Genomic DNA, 15,833 nt, shown 5'->3' on the forward strand with positions numbered 1-15,833 from the left:
GAGCCATTTTGGCTACCCCTGATTTATATGTAAAAAGTTCCTGTGTCTGATGATTTGGCTGTAAATTATGTATTTTGTGATAATTCACTTTTGCTTACAGGTACAGTATTTTAGTACTAGGCCTGTCCTCAGTCAACTTTAAAGTAACTTACAAAGTTTATGTTGAAGATTTTTGTATTTTCCAGGAGCTTGCTCGATTGTCTTGTTAAAAGAGATCAGGGAATAATGTTCCAGTTTATCCCATATTGGCTTAAATGGGATTCTGGTTTTTCGCTTCCCTCTGGAAAATCTGCTCTTAGTATTTCACAGTAACATTGAATAAATACTAATAACTACCTTATTTCTGTTGCCTTTAGTCATTATTGTGTACTTTCACTACAGATAGATGACACACAAACCATGGAAATTACACACAAAAACTATGATTTAAATGAGAAGGTCAAAAGCTGAAAAAGACAGGAAATTCTAATGAGTACCACTGCCCACTTCACCCATACACTACCAAGGTTTTCTAGCAGACTGCTTTTTTGTACCCATCCTTTGCTTTAAACAGGTGTAGGATCTTAATTTGACCCAGTATGCTACAGCAGGAAAAGAATCCTGCAGCAACAGGAAATGTGGATTATAATTCATGGACATTTTTTGTAGGGGTTGATACAGTTTAGAAGCCTTTTTAAACCTCAAATGCACTATAAGTTTGCATTTCCTGCTGTGCAGGAACATTCTCAGTAACAAAAGAGTAGCTGAGAATTTGACAGAAAATCACAGTGTCAAGAGTTTGACAGAAAAAAAACTATGCAGTATCAATTAACCCAAAAACAACACACACAAACAGTCCATTTCCCCCTTGACATGAATATCACATGAGTGTCTTTCCCACAATCACTTGGCTGTGCATGCTGGCACACATGCGAGAGATGTACTGCTTGGATTCTTTACCTACGATAGAAATAAGTTTAAACAATTTTATGTAATTAATTTCATTACTCTTTTGGCCGAATTTCATATTCACAAATGTAAATTTACAAACAAAACACCACATTTTCTTAACTTACACAAATAAAATTGAACTATATTTTAAGAAAATGAAATATTCTACCAACAAAAAAGCTGTTAGAATTAGAAGTGTGTGTATGTCCTTATGGTCCTTGTGTAATGTGATATTGTACCACCTAGCCCAAATGTCCTTTGTATATTCTTTATATATACTTGTGTTCCCCATGTACTTTTTAAAAATGGATTTGTTGTTAATCAAATCTGCTTGCTGTTTAGAGCATAGTTCAGACGCCACCCTTATCTTTGACTGGCCCAGCAAATTGAGTGTGAAATCAAACCACTGTCGGGAGGGACTTACTTCACAGCTACATCTTTGAGCAAACAATGGCACTGACACACACAAGGGAAAACCATATAGATTAAATTAATCTCACCATTAGATTCACTTAGCTATGCATGATGATACATAATGTTATTACCCCGAAACTTTCAACGGTGTTTTTTCCTGATACCGTTTTGTGTTTACTTTCACTTTCACTGGAGGAGGAGCTGGAGCGATTGTAGTCTAACCAGGTGCACCCTGCACCCTGTAAAGCCACATTAAACATTGGCCAACACGGTTGCATTTTTTAAACTAAAACAACAGAGTTGTTAGTTTTTGAACTATCCAACGGACTACGTTACCATGCCTCCCACAATGCATCCCTTGAAAACGGTTCCTAGCTGGAAATACTACTTTGCCGCACATCATCCAGACGTCCATTTACATCACCTAGCCTCACCTAGCTACACATTGCTGCCATGGCTCGTGTTAAAAGTTGCCTTTCTGTTCTGCTGCTATTCCTTGCTGAGGGTGAGTTACATCAGTTTTCAGATGAACTACACTACATGTATAGGTGCATTATGCATCAGGTGTAACTGCAAATAGACATTAAAGGTATACAATTAATTTGAAACATTGTTTGAAGCTAAGGTTCCTTTTTACTGGTGAATGGCTGGTCCGGTCACCATCAGTATACAAACATCATCATCTTCCTGTTCTATACTGTAAAAAAATGCAACTTAGAGTCCATGTAGCTTAAATATCTAAGTTGACTGGACATTTGAATTGGGAGATTGTTGAGCTGACATGGAATACTTCACTAACCCAATTATTTTTGCTCATTGTGAGTTGAATGAAACAATTTCAGTTTGCTGAAAATCTCAATTTAAAATACTGTGTTGGCTCAAAATACAAGTGCCTTATTAACATATATCCCAATTTGCCTCTCTGCATGATGTATTTTACTTTATTTTAGTACATTTACTTGTCAGGGACCAGTTTACAATTAAAATATATATTTCAGTAGCTGACATATGATGCATTACATCAGATATAGCAAACAAGTGGATTTGTTGTCAGGATAGAAAAAAACCCTGCCCAGTCAATTAACTGGATAATAACTGAAACTGGAACGGAGTCAAGGGAGACTCTAAGTACAACATTAACATACTTGTCTCAAACTTAATACAAATATATCAACCTACATTTTTTATTTATTAGGATCTCTTTTAGCCCACCAAGGGCTAGTCTTCCAAGAGTGCTTTGAAATGTACAAACATACAGAATGGGATTTCAACTGATTGATACAATGCTGCATATACCATTAAATATATTTATGTAGTTGTTTAATCCCTTCACAGTGTGCACTGCAGGTTGCTAGAATGTAGCGCTAAATTAGATGTGTGTACTAACTAGCCTGTAACTGTCTTCATGCAGGGCTCTCTCAGCTGGTGAGAACACAGCAGGTTGTCACAGCAACCCTGGGAGAGGACGCTCACTTCAGCTGCAGGCTCATGAGACCCAAAGACGTGCTTCAAGTCACCTGGCAGAAAGTGACACCAGGGGCGATTGAAAATGTGGCCACCTACAACAAACGATTTGGACCAGTAGTCAACCCACCTTTTCAGAGGAAAGTGGAGTTTGAAGACGAGGGACTGCAGAACTGCTCTATCATCATCAGAGGAGTGTCAAGAGGAGACGAGGGCTGCTACAAGTGTCTGTTTAACGCCTATCCAGATGGAGCTATCAGTGGCAGGACCTGTCTCCAAGTTAATGGTAAAATATGAGGGGTTAAAGGGACATTACACTCTAAAATCAAAATGGTATAATGTGGATTCACCTTAACACTAGACTACTTTTGAGGTCTTAAAACAATGTGTTATATCCCTTTAAAACAGGAACAATGGCCTCCAAATGCCTTCAATCCATTGTTCAACCTTGACCTGTGTGCAAATGATTAACCCAGGAACAATTCCCTCAAATCATCATGCATCCATTTGACCTTGATGTACATGAAAACATTATAGTATTTACATTCACTGTGATCTGTGTCTGTTGTTGTTCTATAGAGCTGTATGGACCCTCACTCCTCATCACACAAACCAACAACAGTCACACCACTCTGTCCTGTTCTGCTACTGGACGACCTGCTCCTATAGTGACCTGGGAAGACTCAGAAATTCTAGAACATTTCACAATTGCCGATGTCACCCATCCCAATGGAACTGTCACTGTCACCATAACTGCCACGGTGGCAGCATTCAGTCTCCCTGACAAAGACACCATGGTTAGGTGTGTAGTGTCATCCGGCGGTGCCATCAAGCAGCGTTCCATGGTGATTCCAGCTAGGGATCAAGCTTCATTTGCAGGTGAGAAATGGTTAGGGTTTATACCACCATAATATATTGACATGATCAGGATGATGTCATGATGATGTACTGCCTGTGTTCATGATGAAGTACTGCCTGTGTTCATGATGAAGTACTGCCAGTGTTCATGGTGAAGTACTGCCGGTGTTCATGATGAAGTACTGCCTGTGTTCATGATGAAGTACTGCCTGTGTTCATGATGATGTACTGCCTGTCTTCATGATGAAGTACTGTCTGTGTATTTCTATTTTAGGTCAATCTCAGGTTTCTGATGATGACTGGATCAGTGGTAAGTGGTTGTTATTCTAAAAATGACAAGTCATAGTCAACCTATTGTCTTTGCTCTTTTATGATTTAATTTTCAGGTGTAGTGTACCTGTGAATTTGACATACGTCTTCTCTTGTCATCTCTGTCATTCACAGATGCAGTGGCTGGTTCAGTGGTTGGTGCAGTGATGGGTTCAATGTGTCTCATTGCTGTATTCTGTGTAATACTGTGGTTTCTTAAGAGGAGAAAAGATACTTCGTCCAGGTAGAGATACAAAATATTACCTTGAAACTGAAAACAGTTACTATGATTTTAATGTGATTTGACTGCCAGTTGTTTACCAGTTGATCTCTAATTTGATGTACAGAAAAGCCCCAGCGTCTGACCCTGAAATCAGTAGGACTCCCACAAAGACACCAACTGAATGGTGAGACTCATTCTAAAGAACCTTTAAGGGGTCAATAGGTCCATCAAATCTATTTGTAAGAACCTGAAACATGCTAATGTATTGTAAAAAAAATGTGTGCCACACAGGTTAAAAAAAATATTTGCTCATGTCAGTACATTGACAGGTTTTATTTATTTCAGGGACACACCAACCTCCAGTCCACCAACCAGGGACACACCAACCTCCAGTCCACCAACCAGGGACACACCAACCTCCAGTCCACCAACCAGGGACACACCAACCTTCACTCCATCACAAATGTGAATATTTTTACAACTTTATTTTATTATCTTGATAAAGTGCTTGAAAAAGGGGAGACAGAGAACGTTCCGAAAGATTTTAGGATAAATTACAAAAACCCTAAAAACAAAACTGAAAAATTTACTTTTTTGTTAGTCTGCCAAGCGCAGGATGCAACCAGCTCAGGAGGCTGTAAAGAGGAAGGTTTCCATCTTCATTCGCTCACTGTCTGCTGTAGTCTCTCTTCTTCAGGAAGAAGCTCTGAAATGATGTACTGTTGTGGTGGTCATAGTGGTCATGTTGTCTGCATCATGCAGTCAGCTGCATGTTAGTATTTGTTCCGCTTTGTTAATCATCATGTCACTAATGCACTATATATTCTCTCAACTTGGGAAACTTGGGAAAGATGTGTGTTTCTGTGATCAAAGAGTGGTCATGTTTATTATGTCAGTGTTTACATCACTGTCTGCCCTTGGGGGCAAAACATTTTAGTGGCCCTCCTCTTGGCGGTAGAGAGACAAATGTGCAGCTTAAAAGTTAATGTCCTGCAATTCAACAGTATGTTGAGACCCCGACTGACTTCCTAAAACATATGATATATACTGTATATAAAAACATTGTTTTGGTTGGGGGCCCCCTAGTGGCTGCGGGGCTCTAAGCAGCCACTTATGTCACTTACGTCTAGAAACGGCACTGACTGTCTGTTACCACAGATAATATGGTCCTTATCAACACATTGACGTCTTCATTTCTTTTCAGGACCACACCAACCTCCAGTCCATTCCAAATGTGAGTATTTGTACAGCCTTATTTTTATCATCCTGGTAGAGTGCTTGAAACAGAGATGATTGTGAATGTTAAAATGTGTCACAATAACACAAAAATTCAAAACATAACTCCAAAATGTACTTTTTGTGTTTCAGGTTACACTCCCTCAGCTCCTCAGCCAAGCGTATGATGCAACAAGCACAAGATGTTGTAGAGAAGTAGGTTTAAGTCCTCTTTTATTTTATTCTCTCAACAAGAAGCTCTGGAATGATGTTCTGTGGTGGTAGTCATGGTGACTGCATACATACAAATGAGTTGCAATTGTTGCATTGCTGCATTGTTGTTATGTTATGTTAATCATGTCACTAATATAGGATACTCCATTCAGTCAATATTTAAATTACCTTCTTTTATACAGAATATCTCATGAGAGACCAGATGACCTGCAATGTAGAAGGTGAGCTGAAATAATCATAAATAATTACAAAGATGCAGTCAGAAGTATCTTTAAAAAATATATATATATATATATATCTGTGCCATTCTGTTGTATCTTATTTAGGTAAAGGTCTTGGCATTGATTGATCCCTTATCAAATATCAGTGCTTGTTGCTGGATGTACTGTATAATGATCACTTTAATGGTATTTTAAACACCTTGGTCAGCTATTTGTTTGTATTAGACCATAGCTGTCAACACTTGACCGTTTTTACTTTTCTATCTTAGGAAACTTTTAGAGTCTTACGAGAACTGAGTGACTACCACACTGTCTAACACACATCTGTGTGGTTCAGAGACCATTTCTATCCATAGGCATTGTGGGTACTGAATAGTGGACTGAATGGACGACACACATAGGCCTGCTGGTTACTGTATATGTAAATACAGTGTGTATGTAAATATATTTAGCAGTTGGGTAATGATGAAACATGATAAATCTACACTAGACTTGTGTTTTGTTTTATTCTTCACTTTTTTAAATAAATCAATTGTTGTAATATTATAACCTACACAATGTCATCATGTAGACTACTTTCATGGTGTGTGTTATAATATTATAACCTACACAATGTCATCATGTAGACTACTTTCATGGTGTGTGTTATAATATTATAACCTACACAATGTCATCATGTAGACTACTTTCATGGTGTGTGTTATAATATTATAACCTACACAATGTCATCATGTAGACTACTTTCATGGTGTGTGTTATAATATTATAACCTACACAATATCATCATGTAGACTACTTTCATGGTGTGTGTTATAATATTATAACCTACACAATGTCATCATGTAGACTACTTTCATGGTGTGTGTTATAATATTATAACCTACACAATATCATCATGTAGACTACTTTCATGGTGTGTGTTATAATATTATAACCTACACAATGTCATCATGTAGACTACTTTCATGGTGTGTGTTATAATATTATAACCTACACAATGTCATCATGTAGACTACTTTCATGGTGTGTGTTATAATATTATAACCTACACAATATCATCATGTAGACTACTTTCATGGTGTGTGTTATAATATTATAACCTACACAATGTCATCATGTAGACTACTTTCATGGTGTGTGTTATAATATTATAACCTACACAATGTCATAATGTAGACTACTTTCATGGTGTGTGTGTGGTTCTCTTCTTTCTTTATAAATCAAATGCTGTAAGATACACAATATTGTAATGTACTTTGTTTTTGTGTGTATTGTTTTTGTTCTACTTTTATAAATAAAATGTTTAAACAATGTTGTAATGTATGTTGTGACATTGCTTGTTATATGGTGTCATAAATCTGCTAGTGGCAATACTTCAAAAATGAATCGTCTTTGATTCTTCTACCAGTCAAGAGACCAGCCAAAGTTACAAACAATTGCCACTAGGGGTCATCTTAGGGAGAGAGGTGGTAGAGAAACGGTTTTGCTATTTTTGCAGTGCCCATGCAACTGCGCGCCACCGATTGTACACTCGATCCACAGTTGACTAGACAGACTCTCTGACGCCACTCATGAAGAGGCAGAACGCATCACACCCGGTGTGTTCAGGTGAAAGACTTTTGAAACATGGATTTGATATTCAGTGTACCAGATTATGTTTTACACCACACAGATGACTGAATTTCATAATTCTCACTAACTCCATGCACTGCTCAAGGGGTAAGTAGTTGTTATAGCAGTATTAATTTGTTAAAGGGCCCAGTTAAAATAAAGTTGTATTATGTTGTATATTTAATATCAGCTAAATATAAAAAAGTTCATGATAACGTTGTCGATATTGCATTATTTTCTAAAGGTGAGACAAACCTATAGGGTTAGCCTATAGGCCCTACATTTATAATAATCAATGTTAGTATATTTTGGGAGGGGAATTGTATAGCCTACTTATAGAGATGGCTTATTTTTGTAGGCACTAACTCCGCCATGGTTCTTCGGGCAAAGACTGGGAAAATTAATGGAGTTTTTGTAGGGTTTTCTGATAAACGCTGAAAATAAGGTCTGTGGTCTTATACGTTTTGTTCTATGAGATCATCTTCATCAGCTAACATAATTTTTTGTGATTTTTGAAGCATTTATGTAATAATAAAGAACACATAAAGCACATGAAGGCTTCATAATTCATAAAGGTCATGTTAACTGACTGATATTATCTCATAGAACAAAATGTATAATATCTCCTAAACCTGTGTTAACCTCAGACCTTATTTTCGGTGTTTATTCCAAAAACGTATTCTTTCTCCATTCATGTTCCCCATAGGAAGGGCTGAACGAACCAGAGGTAACTAATTTTCGGTTTTTAGGACTACAAGCTGGCGAGCTCTATAACCTGGAAAAACTCCAAACACTTACCTTTGACAGAAATACTGAAATGCAAAAGATGTGTTCCTCCATGATGTGAACACTCACAGGTGTAGTTCCCTTCATCAGATGGTTGTATGTTGGTGATGTGTAGAAACACTCTGTCATCCTCTGGGTCACGAGTGCTGTCTGTACGTTTTGGGTCAGATCGATATGACACTCGACACTCATCACTCTATTTAAATTACATATCATTTGCGTAATGTAATTAAGTGTTTGGTTTTGGCAGATGAGAGTGATATCTGCTCCTCATGTTCACAATGTTTTCACTTGAGTCTCTGCAAACAGGAAGGGAAGTGGATTGTGAGAGTGTTTTTTCATAGGAAAGGTTTGATTGAGCATTAGTAGCTATAGTGAAGTGAAAAGGAACGTTTATTCTTATTTACTAACTGCATTAAAACTGTAGTGAACAATTTGGTTACACTTTACAATACAGTGTCCTTATTCCTGTGTAGGTCTAACTCCTGTAAGTACAGTGTAACAAGTACTGTCATTACTCATTGTTACCCTGTACTTAGGGTTAGGGTACAAATTAAATAGATCATGCAATATCTCTCTTACCTTCAACAGCTGTGAATAGACCCCACAGCACCAGAAGCAGAGCAAGTCTGGATACACTTCCACACATACTGACCAACTGCAGAACCAAACGTTGACCATCACTGCCTGCTCATATGGACTACAGATATGATACATTTACTCAGTAGAGGAACACAAAACTTAAGCAAACCAAAGTGATGCTCATTTGACTGGGTCCTCTTGCACAGGGGATTCTGAGAAAGATAAAATATATGTTCAGCTCAACAAATATTGTCTTGAAACAAATTGGTTTGTTTAATTCTGTCAACTGTAACATTTCACACTAGTTATTTTAGAGGCGTCTTCAGTGGACTAAGCAGTAGTTTGTAAATGTAGCACACTGGGGTCGCTGTTGAGTACATTTGAGGGATGAATATAGCACATGGAGATGTGTGAAAAATCCTCCTCAGCAGGGTTATTGTGGGGTCAATTCCATTTAAAATCCAGATCAATTCATAAAGTAAACTAATTCCAATTCTAAATGTTCCTAATTGCAAGGCATTGAAGAGAATTGGAATTGGAATTTCAGTGTACTTCCTGAACTGACTGGAATTTAATTGGAATTGACCTCAACCCTGCGCCTCAGTTTTAATTGTCCCGCTTGCGTCGCCTCATTAACTTTTGAGGTGGCGCGATCAGCTAAGATGCTTGAGGGAGGACGGTCACGTGTGCTAGCAAGGCAGAGGTCCCGAGTTCGTGCCAGGTATGGGTCAGATGGGAGGGAAGCAGTACTCGCTAAACAAGCAGTATGCCGTCCTTTACGTAAACAAACAAAAACATTCAGAGTAGATAAAGATGTGACTGAAAGTCATGTTAAATATCATATTGGATGAGATCTATCCTGCTGAATAAACTCTGATGTTGTATTATTGCGCTATCACTATGCTTGTGATGTTATCTTTCTCGCTCAGTTTATGTGGCGGGGCTCCCACTGGGCTGAAACACAAACTCCAGATTGTGGCTTTATCAAGACAGTAGCACCCCCTACTGTTTACTTATTGAAAGACCAAAGAGAAGAGTGAAGCGTAGATCATGTTCACTTCTCTTACAAAATATCAAATCAAATCAAACCACATGCGCCCAATACTACAAATGTAGACCTCACCGTGTAATGCTTACTTACGAGCCCTTAACCAACAATGCAGAGTTATAAAAAAGTAAGTAAGAAAAATGTGCTTGGAAAAATTTTAACAATAAAATAACAATAACGAGGCTATAGACAAGGGGTACCAGTACCAAGTCAATGTGCAGGGGTACTTATTTTCTGTGTCTGCAATACTTGATCCTTCAATTATTTCACCTCAACCCATTTCAAAATGATAGCAAGGTTTATTGGGTCTTGTGGTGATAAAAGTGATAAAATAATAGATGAAGTGGTGGAAAAAGTACTCAATTGACATACTTGAGTCAAAGTAAATATACCTTAATAAAAAATGGCTCAAGTAAAAGTTAAAAGTCACCCAGTAAAATACTAGTCTAAAAGTATCTGGTTTTAAATGTACTTAAGTACAGTGGTGGAAAATGTACTCAGTGTTCATACTTGAGTAAAAGTACAAAGTAAAAGTAAATGCTATACATCAAATTCCTTATATTAAGCAAACCAGATGGCACGATGTTCTTGTTTTTTAAATTTACTGACAGACAGGGGCACACTCCAACACTCAGACATAATTTACAAATGCAGTATTTGTGTTTAGTGAGTCTGCCAGATCAGAGGCAGTAGGGATGACAACACGTTATATAGATAGGTGCTTGAATTGGACCATATTGCTGTCCTGCCTGAGCATTCAAAATATAACGTGTACTTTTGGGTGTCAGGGAAAATGTAGTGGAGTAAAAGTAAAAGTAGTCAAAAATATAAATAGTAAAATACAGATACCCAAAAAAATTCCTTAAGTAGTACTTTAAAGCATTTTTCCTTAAGTACTTTACACCACCCCCATTTACTACTAATCATTAGTCTTTTTGCGGTTCCTAATCTAAAGTGAGTGCTATTTATACTTTATAAATACTTATAAATGTTTTGAGTTACCAGTGTAATTTCTCACAAAAAGATGGGCTGGCCATTGGTAGACATTCTTTCAGTACCTGGTAATAGAACAAGCACACAACACAGGATGTTTAAGGAAATATATATTTACATGTGTGAATAACTAGCTTACTAACATTTATGTGGGAGTAATGATTAATAAAAGGTGAGCAAAAGGTTTGTAAATACCTTATAAAGGCCTTATAAATGGTTTATTATGGACCCTTCAAATAAAGTGTTACCCTAGGAGGATGCTGGGCCCAGCACAGGCAGTGTGGTCCCCTGGTCTTCTGGTCCCAGTGATGCTAGGCTTAGCAGCACAGACAGCTCAGCTGCTGCTGCAGCAATTAAGGGGAGTGGACGTACAACGCACTGTGTGACCCATCCAGAACCAAGACACCCTCCGTGGGGATAGAAAAGAACGATATGCAAGTGAGTCTAGCACAAGACCCAGAAACAGAATGCGCTGAGATGGAGTCAGACAGCTATTTTTCTGGTTTCTTATGAAGCCTAGAGACGGAATACCAGACAGTAGCATAGATGTGTGTAACTGCTTGCTCCCTCAAATCTGCTGCCACCAGCCAATCAGCTGTAAAAGCCGGCGGCTCGTGAACATTTTGAATTTGTAGACTCTGACGTGCTTGCTGAGGGCACGTATGTCTAGAATGGGACGCAAAGTCCTGTCGCCTTTTCGGAACCAGGAAATACCAGCTGTACCAACCGTCCTGGATCTTCGACATAGGAACCATTCTGATTGCCTGCTTCTGGAGACGGGAGGATATTTCCTCCCTCAAAACGGGCATGAAAAGCATTGAGCTGGAGACAGACAGCTCATGTTCGGGTTCATACGAACCACAGAGACCGTGTGTGGGATAATAACCCTGCTCATTCCCTCAACTTCGCTACCAACAACCACTTGCGGGCATAGGGGGCAACGGCTGGCGTAGTACCCCGTTTGAACTGTAGCCAAACATAGGGGCACTGTTGCCACAGTAACGTTTTTGTGGAGGGGTGCAGTGGTCGCACAGACCCGTGCCAAGGCCCCTCGCTCTGGGGGTTACCCGATTCCAGAAATTGGAAATAGGAATTGGGTTGCCATAACGACGGGGGAAAGCTAGGAAGTTTAGCATGATAGCCGACGTTAGCCAGGAGGCTTTTTAGTGTAATTGAGACTAGCTAGCCTCTTTGACCGCAGTATGGTCCGTTTAGAATAACCAAACAACTTAACACTACGTACACTAAACAAGAAAGCTAACCAAGCAACTCCACCGTGGGGAAGCGGGAATAGCTAGTAATAGCTAGTTCGCCTTTGCGAGTTAGTCAACATGGCTAGCACGCTATGCAAAAGGCTAGCCCGGTCTCAAAAGTCTACGTATGACCGGATCACAGAGCTGGGACCGGACCCTTCATCAACAAGTCTAGGAAGAAAGGCAATCGGTGCTTGCCCGAGACAGGCGCATACACAACGCCCAGGCAGACAAGACATTTGCTTCGACCAAAGACCCGATCCATCTCTGCATCCCGCCACTTGGACATAGCCAAGGTATCCGCACGAGGGAGAGGAAGTCACTATTGGAAACACCAAGGCCCCTCAAGAATGCTACGATTGTCAAGAGAACCTGTGCCCATTACTAGGGAAACAGTGCCCGCTGCGGGCAAGCCACTTTTACCAGCACCGTCCCCTAGTCCCGCACACAAACTGATTTGAGTGAGGGCAGCCAGAGCATGTACAGAGCCGAGACATACAAGGTTGCGACCCCGAACCCGGCTTGTTAGCCTTTTTCGTTGCAATTGCGTTAGCCATCTTACTCATTGCTACAGCCAGGCCAAGCAATCCGAAGAATAACTTAGTGGTTTGTAGTTAACCAGGAGAACAAATCCAAACTCCAGCACACAACGTCCAGGGGGTGAGCGCGCTCTACCACAAAGGGACAGTTTAGTTGGTGCAGAAGGGACATTCTGAACTTTGAAGGCCAAGCCTAGGCGCTATGACGACAAGAGATTGACTTGACTTGACTTAATGGATCCCCAAGATTTACTCATCACTTTTTACTTTTTCAAGACCTCATACACCTTACATCAATATAAGTGCAACACGTCTACTATCATTTTGAAATGGATTGAGGTGAAATAAATGAAGGATAAAATATTCAGACAATATTTCCTAAGAGAAGTGAACATTATCTATAAACGTTCCACTCTTCTCTTTGGTCTTTCAATAAGTAAACGGCAGGTGGTGCTGCTGTCTTGATAAAGCCACAATCTGGAGTTTGGGTTTTAGCCCAATGATAGCCACATTAGCTCAGGGATGGGGATGGAGATAGGTGACATTACAAGCATGGATACTGCAATAATACAAAAACATTGAATATATTTGCGGTCAAAACTACAAATGTGTACACATTGGCCGTTTCATTGTTGATTGAAACTAACCAATACCTGCATCTGTTCTACGCTTGATAAAAAGCACCCTATAGCCATATGGTGGTGCAGAATCTATCATTGTTTGTGTCTAAAGAAGGAAGTGGACTTGTTGATGTGTCTGTGGTTGATCAAAAGACCTCTCTGTGGTGAGTGCTTTACAAAGACCTCAGTCACAAAGACCAAGATGCACTAGCATGATTAAGACACGTAGAAGCTAGAAAACAGCAAACTCTCAAGGTCCATTATAACTAGGTCAACCCAGTCAAAGGAGGGTCACTTTAGTTTGCATACTTTTTATTTTGTTCCTCTACTGAGTGAATAACGTTGCATTGACGTCATATCTGTAGTCAGTCTGATCAGGTAGTGTCGGGTCAACGTTTGGTTCTGCAGTTGGTCAGTATGTGTGGAAGTGTATCCAGACTTGCTCTGCTTCTGGTGCTGTGGGCTCTATTCACAGCTGTTGAAGGTAAGAGAGATGTATCCCATGATCTATTTAATTTGTACCCTAACCCTAAGTACAGGGTAACAATGAGTAATGACAGTACTTGTTACACTGTACTTACAGGAGTTAGACCTACACTGTAATAAGGACACTGTATTGTAAAGTGTAACCAAATTGTTCACTACCGTTTTAATGCAGTTAGTCAATAAAATAAACTTTCCTTTTTACTTCACTACCAGTAGCTACTCATACCCTTGATATTTGTATTTATTTATCACAAACAACAACACAAAAACAAAATGTAAACTATACAAAACATTCTCTAAGATGGTGAACATAACATTTCCAAATTCTGTCAAATATGTCTGGTTTATGTTTGATTTTGTAAGTCTAATGGGATGTAGCTAGATAGTTCAATCCTCCAGTTAGTTATTGAGGGTGGGTACGGGGCTTTCCAGTTGATGGCTTTTACATTTCTTTGTAGTAATTAGACCTAGATTACAAAACCTTCTCTGATATTGATCACCAATATTTACATTTCCCAACAAACATAATCGTGGAGATGAATGGATATGAATTGCTAGACAGAATGAAATGATAGTGCATACATTATCCCAAAATGGTGTCAGTTTGTCACAGGACCACAGCATATGTAATAGGGTTCCTTTATGCTTTTTGCATCTCTAACAGAGATGTGACATTTCTGGGTGCGTTACATGCATTCTGGCAGGAGTGTAGTAAATCCTATGAATTATCTTAAATTGCAGTAGTTCATGTCTTAAGTTGTAGGAGCAGATATGAACATTTTCGTATATTCTCATCAAGTTCTTCATTTAGATCTGTTTCCCATTTGTTCCTTATAGGTTCTGAGTCATCAGGTAGAATTTCAATCAACCCTTGATATAACTTGGCAATCAACTTCTTTGGCGTAGCAGCTACTTTCAGCATTTTTCTATGCTAGATGCCTTAGGTTCATCCAGATTTTGTTGAAGCGATTGAATATGATTTCTGAGTTGTGAGAACTTAAAGAAATCGGCCCTTGGATAATGTAATTGATTGAATGACAGTAGAGATCCATCATAGTAAACATGTTCAAAATTCATGATGCCACTTTGGGAGCAGGACTTAAAGGTGTCATCATTAAATGCTGGATTTAAGGTGGGGTTATTCCAAATGTGTGCCTGGCAATATTGGTTCTTTCCACCTCATGAATTTATATTGCCCCAAATACGAATGGAATTGAGACTCATTGCATTGTCTGTTTTTTCCTTCAATGCCTTGGACCCGAAGTAGTGAATATATTTTAGATCATCATACGGTTTTACATTTGTGGCTTCGATACTCTTCCATGCCACAAGGATATTTTGCTGTCTATTGTATTAGTGAACACAGTTGTGCAGCCCAGTAATACATCTTCATATGAGGTAGTCCAAGACCTCCAGCTTTATAGGGGAAGTGGAAAACAGTCAATTTTACTCTCGAGGTCTTTCCATTCCAAATAAAGTTGGAGAGCAGGCCATTTATTTTATTTAAAAGGTTGGATGGAATTGAAACGGGCAAGGCCTGGAATAAATACATCAACCTGTAGCTCAGCTGGTAGAGCACGGCGCTTGTAACGCCAAGGTAGTGGGTTCGATCCCCGGGACCACCCATACACAAAAAAAATAAAAAAATGTATGCACGCATGACTGTAAGTCGCTTTGGATAAAAGCGTCTGCTAAATGGCATATTATTATTATATTTTTTATAATCATTTTAAATATGTTGACCCTACCTAACATAGAGATAGGGAGAGATCTCCATCTCTGAACATCAGAATCAATCCTATCTACTAAAGGAGAGTAATTGATTTGATATACCTCCTCCAGATTGCATGGTATCAGTACACCCAGGTATTTCATACGTGTCTTTGCCCATTTCACTGTTCTGTATTAACAATGGATCATTCTCTTTCCTTTGAAGGAGGGTGATTGTAGCCAAACATAGTGACTGGGGAAGTTTATTTTTCTCTAGAGCTGCTGTGAGCATAAGTAACACAAGCTTTAGTAATTTGGGATGAAAGTGTCTATAAAA

The 15,833-nt window shown here is 39.0% G+C and overlaps 1 protein-coding gene across 1 annotated transcript; it reads left to right on the forward strand.

Moving 5' to 3' along the window:
• The first annotated feature begins 1,732 nt into the window (after window positions 1-1,732).
• LOC311109660 (nectin-4-like) lies at window positions 1,733-7,173 on the forward strand. Its single transcript, XM_084152616.1, has 11 exons — window positions 1,733-1,849; window positions 2,756-3,094; window positions 3,388-3,687; window positions 3,941-3,976; window positions 4,111-4,219; window positions 4,323-4,382; window positions 4,544-4,663; window positions 5,403-5,432; window positions 5,567-5,629; window positions 5,830-5,868; window positions 6,138-7,173. The coding sequence occupies exons 1-11, from the start codon at window positions 1,798-1,800 to the stop codon at window positions 6,163-6,165; spliced, it is 1,176 nt and encodes a 391-aa protein (XP_084008742.1). The 5' UTR covers window positions 1,733-1,797; the 3' UTR covers window positions 6,166-7,173.
• The last annotated feature ends 8,660 nt before the right edge of the window (window positions 7,174-15,833 follow it).

This window comes from Coregonus lavaretus (genome assembly GCF_964263955.1).
Source record: "Coregonus lavaretus genome assembly, chromosome: 35".
NCBI lineage: Eukaryota > Metazoa > Chordata > Actinopteri > Salmoniformes > Salmonidae > Coregonus > Coregonus lavaretus.

Coding starts and splice junctions, on each gene's coding strand:
- LOC311109660 (XM_084152616.1), top strand. CDS start 1,798: ATGGCTCGTGTTAAAAGTTGCCTTTCTGTTCTGCTGCTATTCCTTGCT. Junction 4,383..4,543: donor ACAAAGACACCAACTGAATG/GTGAGACTCATT, acceptor TATTTATTTCAG/GGACACACCAACCTCCAGTC. Junction 5,433..5,566: donor ACCTCCAGTCCATTCCAAAT/GTGAGTATTTGT, acceptor TTTGTGTTTCAG/GTTACACTCCCTCAGCTCCT.